General features: G+C 52.7%; 1 protein-coding gene across 4 annotated transcripts in view; it reads left to right on the top strand.

The window, feature by feature from the left end:
* Positions 1 to 11,508: 11,508 nt before the first annotated feature.
* The window catches only part of AXIN1 (axin 1), a 77,066-nt gene continuing 68,862 nt past the window's right edge, over positions 11,509 to 19,712 (top strand). For 3 of the 4 annotated variants that reach the window (XM_059692512.1, XM_059692511.1, XM_059692514.1), the window contains exons 1-2: positions 11,647 to 11,863; positions 16,016 to 16,971. In XM_059692512.1, the coding sequence (XP_059548495.1) occupies positions 11,780 to 11,863; positions 16,016 to 16,971 (1,040 nt within the window). In that variant the 5' untranslated portion in view covers positions 11,647 to 11,779. The other variant, XM_059692513.1, reaches the window with a different exon arrangement.

The raw sequence follows: 19,712 nt of genomic DNA, 5'->3' as shown, positions 1-19,712 counted from the left end.
CATGTGTGTGCTGCTTGCTTAGAGGATTGAAGCTCTCCTGCATATTCCTTGACCCCATTACCCCCCTGCCCAGAGACCCTGGACATGGCTGAGAAGGGGCAGTGGTGCCCAGCTGAGCTGTGGGACTAAGGTTTGTTTTGAGGTTTTTCTTTCCTCTGGGAGAGAATCCTGAGAAATTGAAGGTGTTCTGCAATAGGGTTGGATGGTGCTTGCCTCTCCGCATTGCACATCCTGCCTGTTTTGGAATGTTTTCCAGAGCAGAGGCAAGGAGGCTGTGGTCTGGCTCTGGGAGTGACCAGTGTCCATGCTGGCATGCTGTTTGGTGTGGTGAGCATCTCCCACCAGCTCAGAGGTGCAGAGGCCCTCGAGGACACTGTAGGTGGCAGTGTCTCGCAGGGAGAGCCTCTCACAGGAGCTCTCGCAGCACAGCCACCTGGACCTGCAAACCCACACTTGATTTTGGGCCAGTCACCCTAAGGCCTTTTTGCTCTGAGATTTTGGGGTGACTTGGCCCTCTTCCCTGACCCTTACCTGGAAGTCCAGCATTGAGACCCATTCAGGGCCCTGGAAGCACAAGGAGGGGTTCCCCTGACTTGGTCCTGACAACTGTCTGAGGGATACTGGGCTCCCCTGAAAGGTGATGTGGAAGTGACAACACCTGGGTTGTGTTCTTGGTGACGGAGGCCAGAGAGAGCATGCAGTTGGCCAGTAGGGATGGCTGGCCAGTGAGTACAGCTGCAGGAGAGCCCTGGAGATTTCACGGCTCATGAGGTCATCAAGGGTCAGAACCTGCCTGGGGGGCATGTCTCCGAGATCTCTGTCCATAGCTGGGTACACTGTCCTAGTCCCACACGCTTCCTCATCCTTCCATACACCAGTGATCTCTCATGTAATGCCCCTACTTTATGAACAGTATTTTTAAAAAATATTTTTATTGATTTAAAACCAATAAAAGCAAGGGAGAGGGACAGAGAGATAGAAACACCAATGAGAATCATTAATTAGCTGCCTCCTGCATACGCCCTACTGGGATTGAGCCCTTGACCGGCATCAAACCTGGGACCCTTCAGTCCACAGATCCTATCCATTGAGCCAAACTGGCCAGTGCAACAGGTTTTTTTTTATATATATGTATTTTTAATTGATTTCAAAGAAGGAGAGAGAGATAGAAGCATCAATGATGAGAGAGAATCATTGATCAGCTGCCTCCTACACTTCCCCTATTGGGGATTGAGCCTGCAACCCAGGCATGTGCCCTGACCAGGAATTGAACCGTGATCTCCTGGTTCATAGGTTGATGCTCAACCACTGAACCATGCCAGCTGGGCAACAGTTTTAAATATTTAAAAAATTTTACCAAAAGCTGACAATTCCCAGTCTGCCCCTGCCCCAGCTCTGGTGGATCAGCATGACCAAACCCAGTTGTCTGAACTACAGCCTCTGGCTTAAGCCAGATTGGCTATATTCTGGATGGGCCAGTCCTCCCCATATTCATGTCCACATCACAGTTCAACAGTTCACATCGGCCCTGAACTGAATCAAACTGATCCCTTTCCAGCCCCTCAGCCTGTGACCTGGGTCTCCCCAGTGGTATGCACCCCTAATGTCCCCAGTTCATTGACCTTGGCTCTCAGTCACCCATCACTAACCTGTTTTCCACCCCAATGAAGGCCACAGGTAAGGGGGCTCCTGCCAGGACCTGTAGGGCTCCTGTGTCAGATTCCTGCGGTCCCAGGGGACTTGGGGCTGGCACAGGGTAGGGGCAAACTTGGGCATCTGTTTCCCTGTCAGCACTGGTGGCCCAAGGGAGAGTGTCCTGGGTCCTGGCCGGCTCTGCTCCCCCGGCTTCTGGTGCTGCTGGCCAGTGGGAGGAACTCGGCCTGGCTTTGGCAGGTCACTCATTTCTCTGTAACAGAGGATAGACTGAGGTGGCAGTCTGAGTGTAGCCTTGGCCCTGAATCTCTGAAACATGAGCTCTCTCCTGGAGGAAGGCAGCATCCGTTTGTTTCCTCAAATGCCCTTGACTCAGCAAAGGTTAAGAAGCCCTCAGTGATTGACAGAGTCCTCCCCCACCACAGGTAAAACAATAGCCCAGCTCTGGGACAGGCCACTGGCAGACTGGATGCGTCATACTGTTCTACCTTTTAGGAGGTGGAGGTGGGGACGGGGCACATGGACTACATGTGCTCACATGTCATACGGAACCAGGAACAGCCATTGGAGCCCATCTAGCCACGTGTCCCTGCCCCCCATATATTCCTCCCTCCAGGTCCTGTTCATTTCTGTTGATGTGTGTCTTTCTGGGAGCCTCCAGTTCCCTCTCCATGAGGCCCCGCAGCCCCCTCAGGCCCCTGGATTGGGGGGTCATTTGTACTGACCAAGGTCAAACGTGCAGAAGCCAGACTTACCCTGTGCTGCCTGGGTCAGACCCTCAGCTGTCTAGAAGCCCTCTTGATCCCCATGTGTCCCATGTGTTTACAGGACAACAGAGCCCAACCAGTCAGCTTCAGTGTCAAGGGCCATGGTTGGGCTGTGGACACAGGGTAGACCATCACTGGCTATGGACTGGGGAGGGGTCCCTTGGGACTGGGGCAGTAGACCATCAAGACCATGTTATGTCCACTGTCGCATTCTGGTGTCTGTCTTAAGTCCCAGGAAGGGTGCAGCCCAGTCTAGTGCTCTGTACCTCTCTTCATCCTGAGGGTGTCACTCGAGTCCTGCTCTAGTGTACACTGGCTGCATGGTGGTGCATGTGGAGAGAGCAGGCAAGGCCTGGGCACCTTTGTCCCTGCCCTGGGTCCTATCAGAGTCCTGGGAGCTCAGAGGAGCCTTTGTGAGGCCCACCCATGTGCACCACCTGCCCTTCCCTGAGCCTGTATTTGAACTTTGTCCTCAACATCCATTGCCACCCCTTTGAACCTTCTGCCGGCTCCAGACTCCCTTCAAACCCCTCTTCTTCTCCACCAACTGCCCCCAAGCTGGAGCCATATGCCAGATGAACCCCCTTAGCCTCAGCCCTGTGCTGTCCTGCGTTCTGCCACAGCAAACCAGAGCCCTTCCCAGCTCATTCTGACCCCCAGGTTGGAGCTGCAGGTCCAGGGCCCTTTATCACCATCAGGTGACCCAGCTTTACCCTTGGATTAGTCCTATCTGCTGGTGGCATCCTACCTTGCAGGGGAGGCCCTTAAAGTTGGGGGCTCAGTCATGTGACCAGGTAGCTTAGGGTGGAGGCAGTGTGAAGTGTAAGCAAGTTCAGGGGGCTACCTGAGCAGCCTCCTTGCTCTATGGTTCTGGGTCCAGCCTGGCCTTCCCTGAGCCCCTTCCTTCAGGACCCATGTTGATCTGTGTTCTAGGCTCCGCCAGCTCCTGGGTCTTCTGGCCTCCTCAGCAGCCTCCTGGGCCCCAGAGACCTGCCTTAGTCCTGGCCACTTCACAGGGCCTTGAGGCTTGCACCTACTCCTGGCAGCCCTGCAGCTGCTCCTTACTCAGCCTGTGTTCAGCAGGTATGGGCTGGGCTGGGCCAGGAAGCTGGGCTTTCAGGTGGCCTTGGGGACCTTGACCAGGTGGTGCTCATCCCAGGAACATTCGGACAGGCCAGGGGCTGTCACAGAGATGAGGTATGAATTGCTCTTTGCTCTGCAGCACCCAGGAGTGATGCTGTGTTGTGCCCTTTCTGAGAAGTCCTGGTCTTGAGACATCTGGGAAGGCTTCACCAAAGGGCCTCAGGGAAAGAGCAGGTGCAAGGTCCCGGGTGTGTGACCAATTTCTGCAGGGGTGGAGAGTGTCTACTTAGTGTGGCTCAAGTCCCAGAGTCCTACAGGTGGAGGCACAGGATCTGTAGGCAGCAGAGCTATGCCAGCGCCTTTGAAGGCTGAGGGGACTGTGTAATTGTGTGTTCAACAGATTAGTGAGAATACAGAGGAGCGGTTGGCAGTCAGAGATAGAGCTGGCAGGCCCTTTGGGGTTTGAGGTGGATCAAAAGCTTGGCTCTGTCCACCTGGGGTTGGGCAGTTCCTTCTCCTCTTCCTCCCGTTGCTCTCACCCATTATTTTCTCATGAGACTGGGCCTGGCCTTCAGCCCCTGGGGCAAGCCTAACCTGAAGTCCTCCTCTTACCTGGGGCTGTAAGGACACTGTTTCTGCCTCCACTGAAGGGTCAGACAGGGTATGGAGCAGCCTGGGACATGTCCTGAGAGGGACAGGGATCCTTTGCACTGGACATTCATGAAAAACACACACACACATGAAAGCACTTAACAGCTCGTGCGGGAACAGCCACCATCCAGCCATGCCTGATCTGACCCTCTGAGGGGACCCTGGCGTGGACCCATCAGAGGCGCTGCCTGCTCCCTCAGCTGTCAGGAGTGGCTTGGGGGTGGCGGTATCTAAAGGGGCTGGTTGCCATGGCTACCATAGGGTTCTGAGGCCGTCATCTGGTCCCTGCCTCAGCCAATCGGCGGTGGGAGCCCGAGCTGCAGCCTAGAGTCACGCTTCTTCCTCCCAGCCACACAGTGGCCAAGAGCAGGGACTCGCTTCCTGGAGTGGCTGAAAGTGCTCAGACGGACAGCCAAGCCCATCATGGCGGACCGCAGGATGGTGGGGCGCGAGCAAGCACACAGAGCCAGGCAGGTGAGGTAAGCTGGGCGGGTGGACGGACAGTCGGATGGATGGGCAGGCGGACAGGTGGACATGCTCCCTGCTGCCCTTTGTTCTTATGGCCGAGGCCCTGCCCTCAGCCGACCCTGCCCTCTGCACCCTCACATGCACGTACACGCATAACCGCACCCTCACTCTGAGGCCTTCTCCCCAAATGTCCCAAGGAAGGGTCATGGGAAGAGAGACAAAGGAAACAGCACGAGGCAGAATGAATCCACCGCACTATGGTTCCGAAAATCGCTCTCATGGTCTTTCACATTAGATTTCACATGGAGGCGGCATCAAAGACCCCCAACTGGCTAGGCCCTTGGCATAAAGGCTGCCTGCCCCTCTCCCAGCCACCATTCTCAGGACTAGGCGGCAAGCCATGTGAGGTTTAAGGGATAATTTTTCGAGAAGGAAAAAAAAAAAGTAAAAAAGTGCAAAAAAAGGGAAAAAATGTCCACCTATAATGGCGAGCGGCCAGCTCAAGATGGATCAGAGGAGCCAAATCCCATTACTCGGGACTTCAGAGGACAGGCCCCGAAAAGACAGCTGCGATTAAGAGCTTGTAAATGGAGTGTCCTTTGGAGATCAAAGAGGGACACGCTTTTGTGTGTGTGTGTGTGTGTGTGTGTGTGTGTGTGTGTAGGACCGTGCATCATGGGGCGACTGCAGGGGGGGCTGTGTGCCATGGCATGGTGAAGCCTGGAGTGTCACCTGCTCATCACAGCCATGTTGCTGTGTCCTTGTTGCTGTGTGGACATGTGGACACGCCCAGGGGGGCCAGGCTGGGTGTAGGCGAGGCCTGGTCTATGCCACCTACACCTGGCCTCATGCAGCCAGCCCTCTAGAAGGGGGTCCTTATTAGGCCTTGTTCCCCCCACCTGGGCCTCCGCCTTCTCTTGGAGTCTGGTCCGTCCCCAAGTTCAGCCCAGAGGGGCCTGGCAGAGCCAAGAGCACAGGCCCAGACACACACAGAGCTGGGTGTGAGGGCGGGTGGTGGCTGCCTCTTATGACCCCAACTGCCATCCCACCGTTCACAGAGGCCAAGAGCTCCCAGATGGCCTGGCAAGCGTGTCCAGAGGTTCAGAGCCTCTGTCGGCACGATTGTTAGGTTATTAGTTAAACTCTGAGAAGCAAATCTTTTAATCCACTGTGGCTAATCCAGTGCACTTTTGTTTGCCAGGACAGATTCCGCAGCAACAAAGGGGCCGGGGGGAACCCCAGCATGCATAATCACATACTTATAACTTGGCAGTGGCCACGCAGGGCTCCTAGGCAGCAGAGAGAGACATAGCAGGACAGCAAAGTGCAGGATGGGCAGTAGAGGGGTCAGGGGTGTGTGCAGGCTGACCCGAAGGGCGTGTGCTGTGGTGATGGCCTGTCTTCCATCACGAAGTCACCCAGCTACCAGCTCAAGAGGTTGCCCCTGGTCCCTGGAACTGCAGGCTTGGGGGAGGGGAGACTGCGTGAGATGCATCAAGTGGGGAAAAATAAACTGCAAAGGATTGTGAGAGCTCCCAGCACTGGGAGAAGCCTTTGGGGATGCAGTGGTCAGGTTGGGGAAGGGCATTCCAGGTGAGGGAACAGTGATGACAAAGGGGGAAGTCCCCCTGGTGTGAGGGTCAGTCCAGCCAGAGGAAGGCATGCCCAAGACCAGAAGGGGAAGTGGCCCAAGGCTACTCGGGAAGGTGAGACTTCATCTGCTGCTTCTAGAAGTCTGGCCAAGGCCCCTCAGGCACAAGACCCTTTCACTGGGACAACACCTTCCTTAGGAAATTGGGCTGAGGTTGGGGAGTCTAACAGCAATTCCTTCTGCTTGTGATCTGTCTGAGACACAAGACCTGGGGCCACAGCCAGCCGTGGGCTCCATCCCATGGCCCAGGCCCTTTCACAGAGAGTCGCACAGGGACCTCTGAGGCCAGTGGGGCTGGGTCAGGGCCCTCACTTTGTTGAGGAGGATATTCTGGCTCAAAGAGGTACCTACCTTGCCCAGAGCCACCAGCTAGCCCAAGACACAGGCAGACTGTCTCCAGGGAGCCAGGAGCTGGGCCAGCTCTGGTCATACCATTGATGTCCCTGAGGCTCCCAAATAGGAGTGGTACTGGGTTGGTGGTAGGCAAGCTACTCTCCCCTCCCCTTTCCCAGGCCCCTGTAGCTGGCAGGGAGCCTGAACCCTCTAACCCTAAGCCTACTTGACCATCTCCTGGACCCGTGGACACATCCCTGGGGCCAGAGTCCTCCAGAAACGCCGTGCAGGAAGGTGTCTCTGCTGTGTCCCTCATCCTGGAGTGACAGGACCCCTCAGGACACTGAGGATGAGACCTGAGTTGGGGAGTAGGTGGAGGGCACCCTGGTATAGAGTGTGCTACCCTTGGGGCTCACAGACCTCTGCCATGCCACTGCTTTTCTGTTGGCCTTGGGGCCGGCAGGGAAGTGGGGGCCTGTGTCATGTCTAATGGTGACTTGTCCATGCAAGGGACATAAAATGAGCAGGAACCATCAAGACGGGATGACATATAGCATCAGGGTTAGAAGGGGACAGTCATGCCAGGTATCATGTATGCAGTGGTGGACACTGAGCTGACATTGGAGCCAGCTTGTTTGAGGCAAAGCCCTGTTGCTATTCCTATAATTCTCCAGCTTGGCATTGAGGCCAGGACCACTCCTGGGGCATCTGCCTCAGGCAATATCATCTGAAGGGTAGGTGAGAGAAATCCAAACTGCAAGAGGAATGCAAAATGTCAGCCTGGACAACACACCTGCCCCACAGATACGGAGGGTCAGAGGAGTCAAACATGAGAACAGGTGGGGGGCTGCCAGCCGGAGTGCCCATAGGTCATCCCAGGAAGCTCAGGATGGCACCTTCTCATTGGTTCTGGGGCCCAAATTGAGGTGGCTGCAGCAGTCATAGGATAGTCCCCCACCTTTCCTGCCCAGTGGGTCGGTTCTGTCCTCTCCCCCAGAGTCCTCACCCCTATTGGTCTTGCTCCGACTACTGAAAGGTTAACACCTGCTGCAGAGCTCTGTGGTCTTCCTGTGATCATAACAGTGATATCACGTAGAACTTCCTGAACACAGAATGGAACCCACCCCTAATTCTGCTCTCCAGCTGTAACCTGGTATTAATGCCCTGGGGCAGTTTGTTAGTCTTCTCCCCTTTATATGCACATGTTCTTTATTCTCAAATACGGGCAACCTGTGTGTGCAGTCTCCCAGCTTTTCTTCTTGGTGTTATATCTTGCAACCTTGGTGCAATGATTCCAAGTCCTTGATTGGCTTAGGATGGAGGCTCAAAACAATACCTGATCCCTTCCCAAGTTCAGAGCTGATGGAAAAAGGAGGAGGGAGAGAGAGGCCAGGCTAAGCTTATGGTTGGGCAGGCGGCTGGCCAGTGTTGCTGGAGCTGTGCTCCAAAGGGAAGTCCACTCCTCTCTCCTCAGAACTGGATGAGCCAAGGCCTCCCTCCCCCTACCTGCTTACCCACTCCCACCTCCCACACCTGTGGTCTGGGCGGAGGGTCCAGGGAATGGACAGCCTGAAAGGGGCTCAGTCTGAGGCTCCCATCTCCCTGTAGAAGTTGGAATCAGTACCCTTCCTCCTTGTCCTGTCCTCCCAGGAGGAGGATGGGATCTGCACAGTATCCCATCTCTGAGGCTAGACTTCTGCTGCTGGTTTTCACCGTCCTGCATTGGGCCTTGCCCCCTCCCCGCCAACCCCCCTCCCCCCCATGCCACAATATACCTCCTTGGTGCATCTGGGATCCCTTTTTTAAGTTGTCTTCCTCAGCTAAGTGCATGAACACATGTAAGGCTTCAAAGACCATTTTATTTCAAAGGATGTCTAAATTTAAGAAAATAATTTCATTTCTGCTCCTAAGTCTTTTGTTTAGTTCCTGGAGAGCCTGAACAAATGTCATCTACAGGTAATCAAATCAAAGCCTCTAGTGGCAAACTCCTGCTCCCAGGGACAGGGGGTTCATTTTAAAGGACCTTTGTAATGAAAAGGGGGACTCCATCTCGGAGTTTACCTGTTCAGAACTGAGATGAATCTGGTTTCAGCTTTAGGTGGCTAATGCAATCTCCTTGCCAGGTCACCTCTGCTTCATGGCAGGCCCCTAGCGCGGCCCTCCCTGCCTCCTTCTTTTCAGAGTCTTCCCGGAGCTTTCTCCTCTGGTCTCCTTCCTCCCACCCCCCACCCTGCTTGGGCAATCTCCCGTCCATGCTCACAGCCATAACCCACTGTAGAGTGCTGTCGCATTTTCTCCAGGCTTTCTGACTCCCTTCCTGTCTCTGCAGGGCAGGGACCCTGAGGATCCGGAGGCCCATGGGCCCTGTTCTGGTCCCAGGGCCTGGGGACATCTACCATCATGGGCCAGGAGGAGGATGGATGTGGATACAACTCCAGGAGCCTGGCCTGGCCGCAGCTGCTCTTCAGAACCAAGGCAAGTGTTGGGGCCCGTGATGGGAGAGGGGAGGTAGTCTGAGGATCATTATGTGGGATGTGCTGCTGTCTGTTCAGTCCACCTAGGACTCGTGCACCCCACAGTGACCCTAATGTGCCATGAAGGCCACCCATTCTGTATCCTCTATGCCTCAGAGGCTGAACAGGGGAGAGGAAGGGGTGCAGGGACACCTACTATGCCCAGCACTGTGGGGTCTGAGGCCATCCTAGCAAGTGAGAGTGACACCTGCTACCAGGACTCTAGTGGGGCCAATGTGGGTTCAGACATATAGCTCCTAAAATATGCTGTCCTCTCCACAACCTCTGCCACTGCCCAGCCTGCCCCTAGGCATGGTGATGGCCCTTGAAGGTGGCCTGGGTCCTTAGCAGGCTGGGGATGCTTCCAGTGGCCTCCATCACTCACTGCTCCCCTTTCCTACAAAATCCTGGGCACCAGATGCTATGTTGAGTCCTGGGAGAGGCAGGCACCACTGGTGGGCCGCTGAGTGGGAGGTTGGCTGGTGGCTCAGGCAGCCCTGAGCCGGGATTTCTGTTCCTGCTTGGGTGATATATATATAGGACGATGGTGGGCAACAAGGGTGAGCAGTGTTCAGGAGATGTGTTGACATCAGAGGTGACCTGGGGGCAGCTTAGTGGAAGCATGAAGTGGGCAAGAGCCCAGATGTGCCCAGGCGTGTGTGGTGTGGAGAAGGAACTACCAAAGGGCCCTGAAGGGCTGTGTGCACCAGAGAGCAGGCTGTTGGAGAAGGTGTGAGTGGATGAAGTGTTGGGGAACCCTGGGACAAGAAGAGGTGAGCCGGTCCCTATGTGGCTGGAGTGGCAGCTTCCTTGTCTGTACAACAGCAGTATGGCTGTCCCCTGGAGGCTGCCAGGAACATTTCTCCAGGTGCTAGGCCCAGCGCTCTGGAGGGGACAGGGTCTTGGGTGATCCATAGGTGATGGCAGAAGCAATTCCTTAGGGGCAGTAATCAATTCTGGGTGCCAACATCCTTCCCTCAGGGAGGGGATGGTGGTGGGGGTGTGCAACACAGATTTGGCAGCAGCTGGGCTTGCAGGTCAGGCAAAAGCTGCCATGGTGACAGCGATGGGGAGAGGGATGGTGGGTGCAGGGATCAGGACTCTCAGGAGCCTGTGTTCTCAGGCTGGCCTGGGCAAGTGAGACCCCCAGGCAATGGTGGGAAGGGGAGCCCTTGTCTGGACCCTGGATGGTGCCTGGAAGAAGTTGAGGCAAGTGGTCTCAGCCAGGGTGGGGCTTCAGCTAGTCTCAGCCCACAGCTCTTTGGAAGTTGGGGCTCCTGATCAAGTGACAGCTAGCATTTATTGGATGCCTAATACTACCTTCTGTGTGCCCTGGCTTTGAGTCCAGATTGCCCGAGGACTCAGAGAAGGCAGAGCCCCAGACCACCTCCTCAGCGTCCTGGCCAGCTGGGGGGAAGTGGGCATGAAGAAGGGAGAAACCTGGGCTGGACATAACCAGGGGTTCAGCTCCCGGTCAGCCGGGCTCTGCCCTCTAAGTGCCCTACTCCTGGACACCTGCTCCCTTCAGTGCTCTGGACAGTTGTGAGGGTCTTGCTGTCCAGGGCCAGCCAGCCCCAAGTTCTCCAGTCCCTCTAGTTACCCCGCCCACCAGTGCACCAGCTTGCTCCGAGGGCCTGCGGGTGCCGACCTTGGTAACCCTAGGCTGGTGGATATTGTGTGGGCAGCAGAAAAGAGCTGCAACCTGGCATGCACCTCGCGGAATCGGCCATTAGCTTGATGCACCAGCCCAGGCCTTCCTGGTGACCACAGTCTTTAAGAAACGTCGCGGGGGCGTCTCCGCACGCCACTTTGCCCCCTTCCAGGTCCCCTTCTACAGCGTCGCAGCTTCGCCCCGTCCATAGCAGCACAAGTAACCACGCCCACTCATTCCGGCCCCGCCTCGCGTCCCAGGTCCGCCGGAACGCTTTTGGCCCCGCCTCAGAGCTCAGGGCCAACCCATTCGCCCAGGCCCCGCCCCTTCGGCCGAGGCTCCACCCACATGATCTTAGGCCTGCCCATCGCTCCGGCTCCGTCTTTCTCTGCCCCGCCTTCACGTTCTCGACCTCAAACACGTGACCCGGCCCTGCCTCCTTGTTAGAAGCTCCACCCCCACACTGGGGGGACCCTCCCCCACTCTCTTCGCCTTATCCCTGCGCTCGGGCTCTGTCCCGCGCTCTCGGCCAGTTCTCACTCTTGGTCCCGCCCTCACGTTTTTGGCCTTGCCCCCACGTTCTTGTCCCACCCCAAGTCCCTGTCCCGCCCCGCGCTCTCGGTTCCACCCCACGCTCTCTGCCCCGCTCCACGCTCTGGTTCCCGCCCCACGCTCTCGGCCTTTCCTAAGCTCGGGCCCCGCCCCTAGTCCCGGCCCCGCCCCCGCACTTCCGGGCGGCGCCGGCGGGGGCGCTCGGGCCTGGGCTTCGGCACTCTGGGCTTGAGCTCCCCGCTCGGGGAAACGATCGCTGCTGCCGCCCCAGGACCGGCCCGAGTCGGGCCGGACTCGTGTCCTCGCGGAGCAAGCCGGTGAGAGTGGGCGGCCGGCGTCGGCGGCTCCGCCGCGGCCTGCCTGCGCCCGCCTCGGGGCCGCCGCGCCGCCGCTGCGATGGGGGCCGCCCCGGGCCGCGCCCCCGCCCCGTCCCGCCCGCCGCGCCGCCACTGAGCGCATGGGCCGCGCCGCGCCGCGCCGTGCCGCGCCGCTTCGGGAGCCGGGCCCGGGGCCCCGCCGCCGCCGCCGCTGCCGCGCGCGGGTGAGTAGTGTGGGTAGGTCGCGCATTCCTGAGGGGCGCGGGCCAGTGCGGCCGCCTTTTGTAGGCCGCGTAGGCCGGGCCGGGCGCGGGACCCGGAAGAGGGGCTCGGCGGGTGCGGGCCCGGAGCAAGTGCGGGGAGGTTTTGCGGGCCGGGAGTGTGTGAGGGCAGGCTGTGCGGACCGGGCCCGGGTGAGGGGAGGCTGTGCGGGCCGGGAGTGTGTGAGGGGAGGTGTGCTGGAGTGCTTAGGCTGTGCATGGAGGGTGTGCAGACTGCGGTGATGTTCGAGGAAGGTGCGTGTGGCTAAGGCTGTGAGGGCAGGTGTGTCAGAGAGGGGGTGCTCGCAGGGGGGAGAGGGGGCAAGGGACGTTAACGCTGCGGGGAAGAGTGCTGGGTTTGGTTCCGAAAGGTGAGTGGAAGGGTGCAAGGAAGACCCAGGATTCCGAGGAGGGGTGGGAATTCCTCCCGGAGGAGGCTGGGGTCTGCAGCTGATGTGTGTGATTGGACGATGCCAGGTGCGTGTTGTGGTCTGTGGGTTTAGGCATGTTTCAGGGTGGGGGCAGCGTGCAGAGGAGCTGCTGGCGTGGGACACTGTGTGCAGGGATTCTGGAGAGAGGCTGGACAGAAGGAATGCCTCTTTTTCCTAACCCCCGCAAAAGGTAGGAATGAGCGAGTCTGAAACCCAAGGAGGGCACTCGCTCCCTCTGAGGCAGGGGTGCCTTACGCAGGGTCTCTAGGCTGTTGTTTTGCTGATCTGAGTGGCTGTACTCTTTCAGGTTGATGCACCCAAACTCTTGAGAGTCTTAGATTCTACCTCCACACCGTATTTTGGAATTCATCTTTCCTGAAACCAGAGCAGTACAGCCAGGGCAGTGAAACTTAGTTCCGCACTAAGGACAGTAGAGAAAAATAAATCAATTCTCTTGGGATTTTTCTCAGCTCACCTCTCAGATTTATAGAGTTCTTAATTATGCATCTCAGCCTCTCTTTTTTGCTCCCACTTTTGTACTCTGCGTCTTCAGGAAGAGTCTTAAGCATACTTGGACCCACAGGCCCTGTTTTAGAGAACACACACAGTCTAAATCTGACCTTCCAAGATAACAGTATCAGGGAGTCACTTTTTTTTTTTAGTATATTTTTATTGATTTCAGAGAGGAAGGGAGAGAGAGAAACATCAATGATGTGAGAGAATCATTGATTGGCTGCCTCCTGCACGCCCCCTACTGGGGATTGAGCCCGAAACCCAGGCATGTGCCCTTGATCAGAATCGAACCCGGGACCCTTCAGTCTGCAGGCCCATGCTCTATCCACTGAGCCAAACCGGCTAGGGCTGGGGGTTAATTTTTAAGAACTTATGTTCAGGAACAAGGATGGGGAAGCATATACAAGACAGTGTTTCTTATCAGGTGTTGGTGTTTCTTGGATTTTTAATTTCAGAAAAGCTAGGTGGGCTTTTTTTGGTTACATTGGTTAGAGAACTTAGGTTGTGGGGGAATGGATTACATGTAAAACGGTAGCCCTTAATCTTTCAGGAGTTTAATTAATGGACGGTTGGGAAAATGTCAGTCATGTTGTAGTGCTTCCACACTCCACATAAATAAACAAGATGGTCAAAAATTATATTTGAGCTAAATAAATAAATAAATAAATACACATCTCTCGCATCGAGCTGGCTGCCATGGTACCCAGGGGGTATGTCGTCTTGGCAGTGACCAAAGGAGATTTTAAATGTGGTATCCGAGTTGTAGATTCCTTTCATGGAACCCCTTTATTGATGGTGGTTATATGCTGTTGGTCAGATTCAGTGCTGTGGGTATTGGACTCTAACCTGAATTAGTATAACTGCTCTATGTGTGGTATGTACCTGTGAGCACACTAAATGCTTGGTGTGCTTCTCTGTGGAAACCTGGAGGTTGTGGGAATTGGAGCACATTTCAATAACGTCAGTAATTTGGGGAGATGTTCATGTGCTTCCAGAAACACCAAAGGTCTTCCGTCAGTTGACAGTCAAAATAGATGTGAATTATAAGAAATGTTTCTTTTGGGCAATGAAAAATAGTTTAAAATGATTAGGGGGACTTGTTCACATGTGAATTAAAATGTCAGTCTTTTAAGACAGCCCGTTTGGTAATAAAGGGCTAGATCTTGAATTTACTGCTGTTTCTATTGCATAATAGTTCATTATCTGTAAAGAGGTAACATTTGGCATCTGTGGCAAGTGTCATTTTCCTTTATGCCAATGAACTAAATATTTATTGGTGTCCATTAGTTGCTTGACCTTGTGCTAGGTGCTGTGAGTCCTGCAGAAAATGTTTAAATTAGGTTGCTACAGATCTTTTACATAGCAGTCATAGCACCTTAAGAGAAAGTGACAGATTCATAAGTAGCTTTCCATTCGAACACAGTGACTTGATTCTTTCTTAAGGCCAGTGAACTACAGAGTATCTCTAAGGGTAAGGCTCAAGGGCTGGGTTCAGGCCCTCTTTCCTGAAATGGTGTCCTGGACAAGAAGACATTAGACATCCACAGCTGGTGTGGAGCTGAGACACCATAGGTATTCATTCCATGTTGATGGTGCTCAAAGAAAAACAACTTGGTAGTTGACGTGGTCCATGAACAGCAGGGTGCCACAGCACACGGGTCTTGACCTTAAGAAGCAGGCTGTTTCTGCTGAGGCTGAAATTACAGCCTACCCAGTTGTTTTCATAAAAAGTCATTAGCTGCAGAAATGTCATTTGGCGCCCATAATTGTGACCTCCATCTGTGGATGCTTTTCATTCTAGCCGTTAGCAGCTGTGGGCAGGTGAAGTGTGTGCAGTGTGAGAATGCAGGTGTTAGGGGAGGATTACATGTAGGCCAGGGCCCAGAGTGGAGTGATGGCCAGAGAGAGCTACCCTTTGTGTTGGTACCAGGTTGTAGGGTTTTATTTTGCTGCTTCTGGTTTTTTCAGTGCTCCAGGCATTTTGGACCTGACATGCTTCTCTCCAGCCCACCTCTAGGCAGACCATTTACATCATGGCAGTCACCCCCTTGGCCAGGTTGGGAGGCATAGCGCAAGCTTGCGGTCCCTCAGAGCTGTAGGAGGTGGCAGGGAGGACCGAGAGCATGGCAGAATGCTGATCCAGGGCAGTCTTCCCTCAAACCTAAGGCAGGCTTGTAGCAGCAGCAACAGAAAACCCTCATGGTGCCCTGACTTCGAAGAGAGTGGGTGGTTTGGTTTTTAGTTTAAAGAGTTAAATCATGTGAGCTGTTATGCTTCCTTCGCTAAAAGTTATAATTGTATTGGATTTCATTTTTTCCATACCTTTTCTGTTCCTCAGAGTACTCAATTGCCATTTGCCATCAGTAGGAGACTTTCATTATAAGCAAGGTTTTAAAGGTGAAGTGCAGCTTTCTGATGGGAGCATTTTTAAGATTGTCCACATTGGTGACTTGAAAAGGCGCACGCGTGTGTGAATGTGGGTGGTGTCCTTTGCTCACTCGCTTGAAGATGCTGAAGGTGACCCATAATTAACTGCTCTTTTAGGCATGTATTGAGAGTTAGAGGAACAACTCATTGTATGTTTGCACATGTTGTGAGGCATACTAAGTATGAAGTGATGGGGTGGGCAGAATGCACAGTGGCTGAGGGCCTATGTTGGGAGCAGACATGACCGCCCACCTAATGGTGTGTGATGTGCCTTCCTTTCTGTACTGAGTCTCACAGTGACTCGTGGGGCAGGTAGGGTGGTCATCTTTAGCTCACATGTGAGGGATCAGCTTTCACTCAAGTTTGTACAGTTAGGAGGACTAGAAGCACCTTTTTTCCTCCAGTCCTCCTGCCTTCCTGAAGCAGAGAACTGGCCACTCAGCTCTGTAGCCAGGATGGGAGGTCCCTAGGCTACTGGTCTCTGTGATGTTTTCACAGACGACACTTGAAGGGTGCGGTGCTCTCTATTTCTTAGCACAGAGGCATTCTTGTTGTTGTAAAAGTTTCCAGAAATTGTTTTAATAAGCAAAACCTTATGATGAAAGGTTGCAAATTTAAGTGGAATTTCTGGCTTTGAGTTCGAGTGGGAGGGCATCATTGCAAGTCTTGTCTTGAGAAAACCTCTATGGTCATGTTTCCATGGACCCACCTTTCCTAATCTTTGTCCTCTTAATGGTTTCAACAGGACAGATTGATTCACTTTGGAGCTATAAGTACTGATGTATTAGGGTGCAGCGCTCATTGTTCATTGATGCAGAGTCTCAAAATGAATATTCAAGAGCAGGGTTTCCCCTTGGACCTCGCAAGTTTCACCGAAGATGCCCCCAGACCTCCAGTGCCTGGTGAGGAGGGTGAACTGGTGTCCACAGACCCCAGGCCCGTCAGCCACAGCTTCTGCTCCGGGAAAGGTGTTGGTATTAAAGGCGAAACTTCAACAGCCACTCCGAGGCGCTCAGATCTGGACCTGGGGTATGAGCCTGAGGGCAGTGCTTCACCCACCCCACCGTACTTGAAGTGGGCCGAATCATTGCACTCCTTACTAGACGATCAAGATGGGATAAACCTGTTTAGGACTTTCCTGAAGCAGGAGGACTGTGCTGACCTGCTGGACTTCTGGTTTGTCTGCACCGGCTTCAGGAAACTGGAGCCCTGCGACTCGAATGAGGAAAAGAGACTGAAGCTGGCCAAAGCTATCTACCGAAAGTACATCCTTGATAACAATGGCATCGTATCCAGGCAAACTAAGCCAGCCACCAAGAGTTTCATAAAGGACTGCATTATGAAGCAGCTGATTGATCCTGCCATGTTTGACCAGGCCCAGACTGAAATCCAATCTACCATGGAGGAGAATACTTACCCCTCCTTCCTCAAGTCTGATATTTATTTGGAATACACAAGGACAGGTTCAGAGAGCCCAAAGCTCTGTAGTGACCAGAGCTCTGGGTCAGGGACAGGGAAGGGCATATCTGGATATCTGCCCACTTTGAATGAAGACGAGGAATGGAAATGTGACCAAGATATAGATGAAGATGATGGCAGAGACCCTGCTCCCGCTGGTAGGGTGACACAGAAGCTGCTCCAGGAAACAGCTGCCCCTCGGGCCTCCTCAAGTAGACGGTACAGCGAAGGCAGAGAATTCAGGTGAGTCAAACAAGCTCACCTCTGAGAGCTGGAGAACTGGCAAGGAAAGGTGCTGGTAAGGAATGGTCTTGTCTTTCAACCCCAAGTGGGTATACTCCTGCTGCCATGGGTGAGTTGTGGTTTTAGTTCTTAGTCATGATATCTTCACATTTGTCATTAGATGTTTTTAATATTTGTATGTTGAGGATACTTTAATTGAGAACAGACTAGCCCTGACCTGTGTTGTTCAGTGGTTAGAGAGTTGACCCATTCACCAAAGGGTCACAGATTCGATTCCCGGTCAAGGGCATGTGCATACCTGGGTTGCAGGTTCAATTCCCAGCCCAGTCAGGGTGCATATGGGAGGCAACCAATTGATGTGTCTCTATCGCATTGATCTCTCTCTCTCTCTCTGTCTCTCTGTCTCTGCGCCCCCCCCACCCCCCTCAATTCTTCTAAAAATCAATGGAAAATATATCCTCGGGTGAGGATTAGCAGCAACAGCAAAAATAACAGGTTAAAATATGATGGGAAAAAAAGAAAAAAAAAAAGAAAAAAAAAAGGACAGACTAAATATATGGCTTTGTAAGTCATTCGGAACATTGGAATTCTTAGAAGTCGTGACATTTACACCTTACCTGTTAGCAATTTGTATTCTCTTGCATAGAAGGTGGGTTTACCTGGTAGACATAATCCTTCTGGCTTAATAAAGGGAGGTGTGGACATTTAGATGCATCAATACTTAGAGAATTCTGGATCATTGTATTTTATAATGGTCTGAGATTCTTCCTAGGGGTTGGGAAGTGGTGGTGAGGAGGCTGCCAAGCAGCAGGTTGTCTCAGCACTTTGGGAACACTTTTGTGGCTGTGGTTGCATTTCTAGAGTTGGACCTTTTTCCCTTGCCAACAAAATGAATTAGTGCTGGTGTGTGTGTGTGTGTGTGTGTGTGTGGTCAGTGCCCAGCAGCCTGGGGGCATTCTTTGCATGCAGGCACATATGTAACTTTGGAGGTATGAAGTGGTGCTATCAAGAAGTTGTTACAACTTAGAAAACCTGTTTCTTCATTTTCTTGGTAATCCCTTTTGTGGTTACTGGAGGTATATTTGGCCATGGTTGGAGCCTGTTGCTGATGTCAGCAAATATTAGCAGGGTTCTTTTGTTTTCCACTCATTTCCCTATAGCTGGCCGAGAGACTACTGCAGGTGAAATTTTGAAAGCCTGGAATTCACATGACCCTACTGATTTCATCAAGAGTCTGAAAATACATCCCCAGGTGCTGGGATTTTGTCATAGAGTTTTTAAAAACCTGGATCATTTATTCAGACTTACTGTGGCAGAGAAATTGGCTACTTGCTAATAAACATAGGATCAAACATTTTTGAGGTTTAACCATCCTTCAAGTGATGTGATTCAGGATATACTCTTTTTTTGTTGTTGTTGCTCCTCACTTGAGGATATTTTTTCATTGATTTTTAGGGAGAGTAGAAAAGAGAGGGAAAGAGAGAGAGAGAGAAATTGATGTGAGAGAAACACATTGATTGGTTGCCTCCCGCATGAGCCCCGACCAGGGCCCAGGCCAGGGAGGAGCCTGCAACCAAGGTATGTGTCCTTGACCAGAATTGAACCCAGGACCCTTTGGTCCACAGGCTGATGCTCTATTCACTGAGCCAAACTGGCTAGGGCAGGATATACTCTTTGAGATAATTTTTGTGTGCCCTTTTGCTCACTCTCTTTAGCTAAACACTATTGATTTAGCAAGGTTTTTATTTTGTATTTATTTCTTTATTTGAAAAATTTTTTAAAATATATTTTATTGATTTTTTACAGAGAGGAAGGGAGAGAGATAGAGAGTTAGAAACATCGATGAGAGAGAAACATCGATCAGCTGCCTCCTGCACATCCCCCACTGGGGAAGTGCCCGCAACCCAGGTACATGCCCTTGACCGGAATCGAACCTGGGACCTTCCAGCCCGCAGGCCGACGCTCCATCCACTGAGCCAAACCGGTTTCAGCTATTTGAAATTTTTATAAGAGTTTATTTGAGCCAAAACTGATGACATATACCAGGGAACAAAGATCTGAAATGCTCCCGATTTAGCAAGCTTTTTAGACTAGAGTATGTCATAAAATTATCCTGTTAAGTAAGGCTGTTATAACTGACAAAGTTTTAAAAACTTCACCTAAAAGTTTTCATATTTGATTAGAACAATTTTAAGATGGGATTAAATTTGAGGCCTGGGATTCAGGGGAAAAAATGGAGCTTAATTCTGATTTCTAACAAAATATTTCTGAGGGCTACTCCTCTAGCGAGCCCCAGTCTGCACACTTTTCAGTTCTTAAACAGCAACTTTGCTTTTTCTTTGGTTCTATTTGTAATAACTAATCCTTGCTACCAAATTAATAGGATGTGTTGGCTTTGCCTGTCTGATAGCATTCAGTTATAAAGACTGTGGCACATTTTGGTTTTAACATGCCTGTCCTGGAGCTGCTGGTGGTAGAGGGAGCCTGGAGTTCAGGAGTCCTGTCTACAATGGAATATTTTCCCATTTGAAGTTGCCTATGGTACTTTTATTGGTGGAGAATCTCTGATGTTGGTTCATCATTCATGAGCACTGACAGGATAGAGTTCAGCATATCTCACTTGTTCTGTGGGATGTGCAGTTAGTGTGCACTAAGTTGGAATTCACAGAAAATCCAGTCCACCCTGGCTTAAACAGTGAAGGGGATTGGCTGACTCAGATAAATGAAAAATCTAGAGGCAA

The sequence above is a fragment of the Myotis daubentonii genome, chromosome 4 (assembly GCF_963259705.1).
Source record: "Myotis daubentonii chromosome 4, mMyoDau2.1, whole genome shotgun sequence".
Lineage (NCBI taxonomy): Eukaryota > Metazoa > Chordata > Mammalia > Chiroptera > Vespertilionidae > Myotis > Myotis daubentonii.
This window is presented reverse-complemented; position numbering and strand designations above follow the sequence as displayed.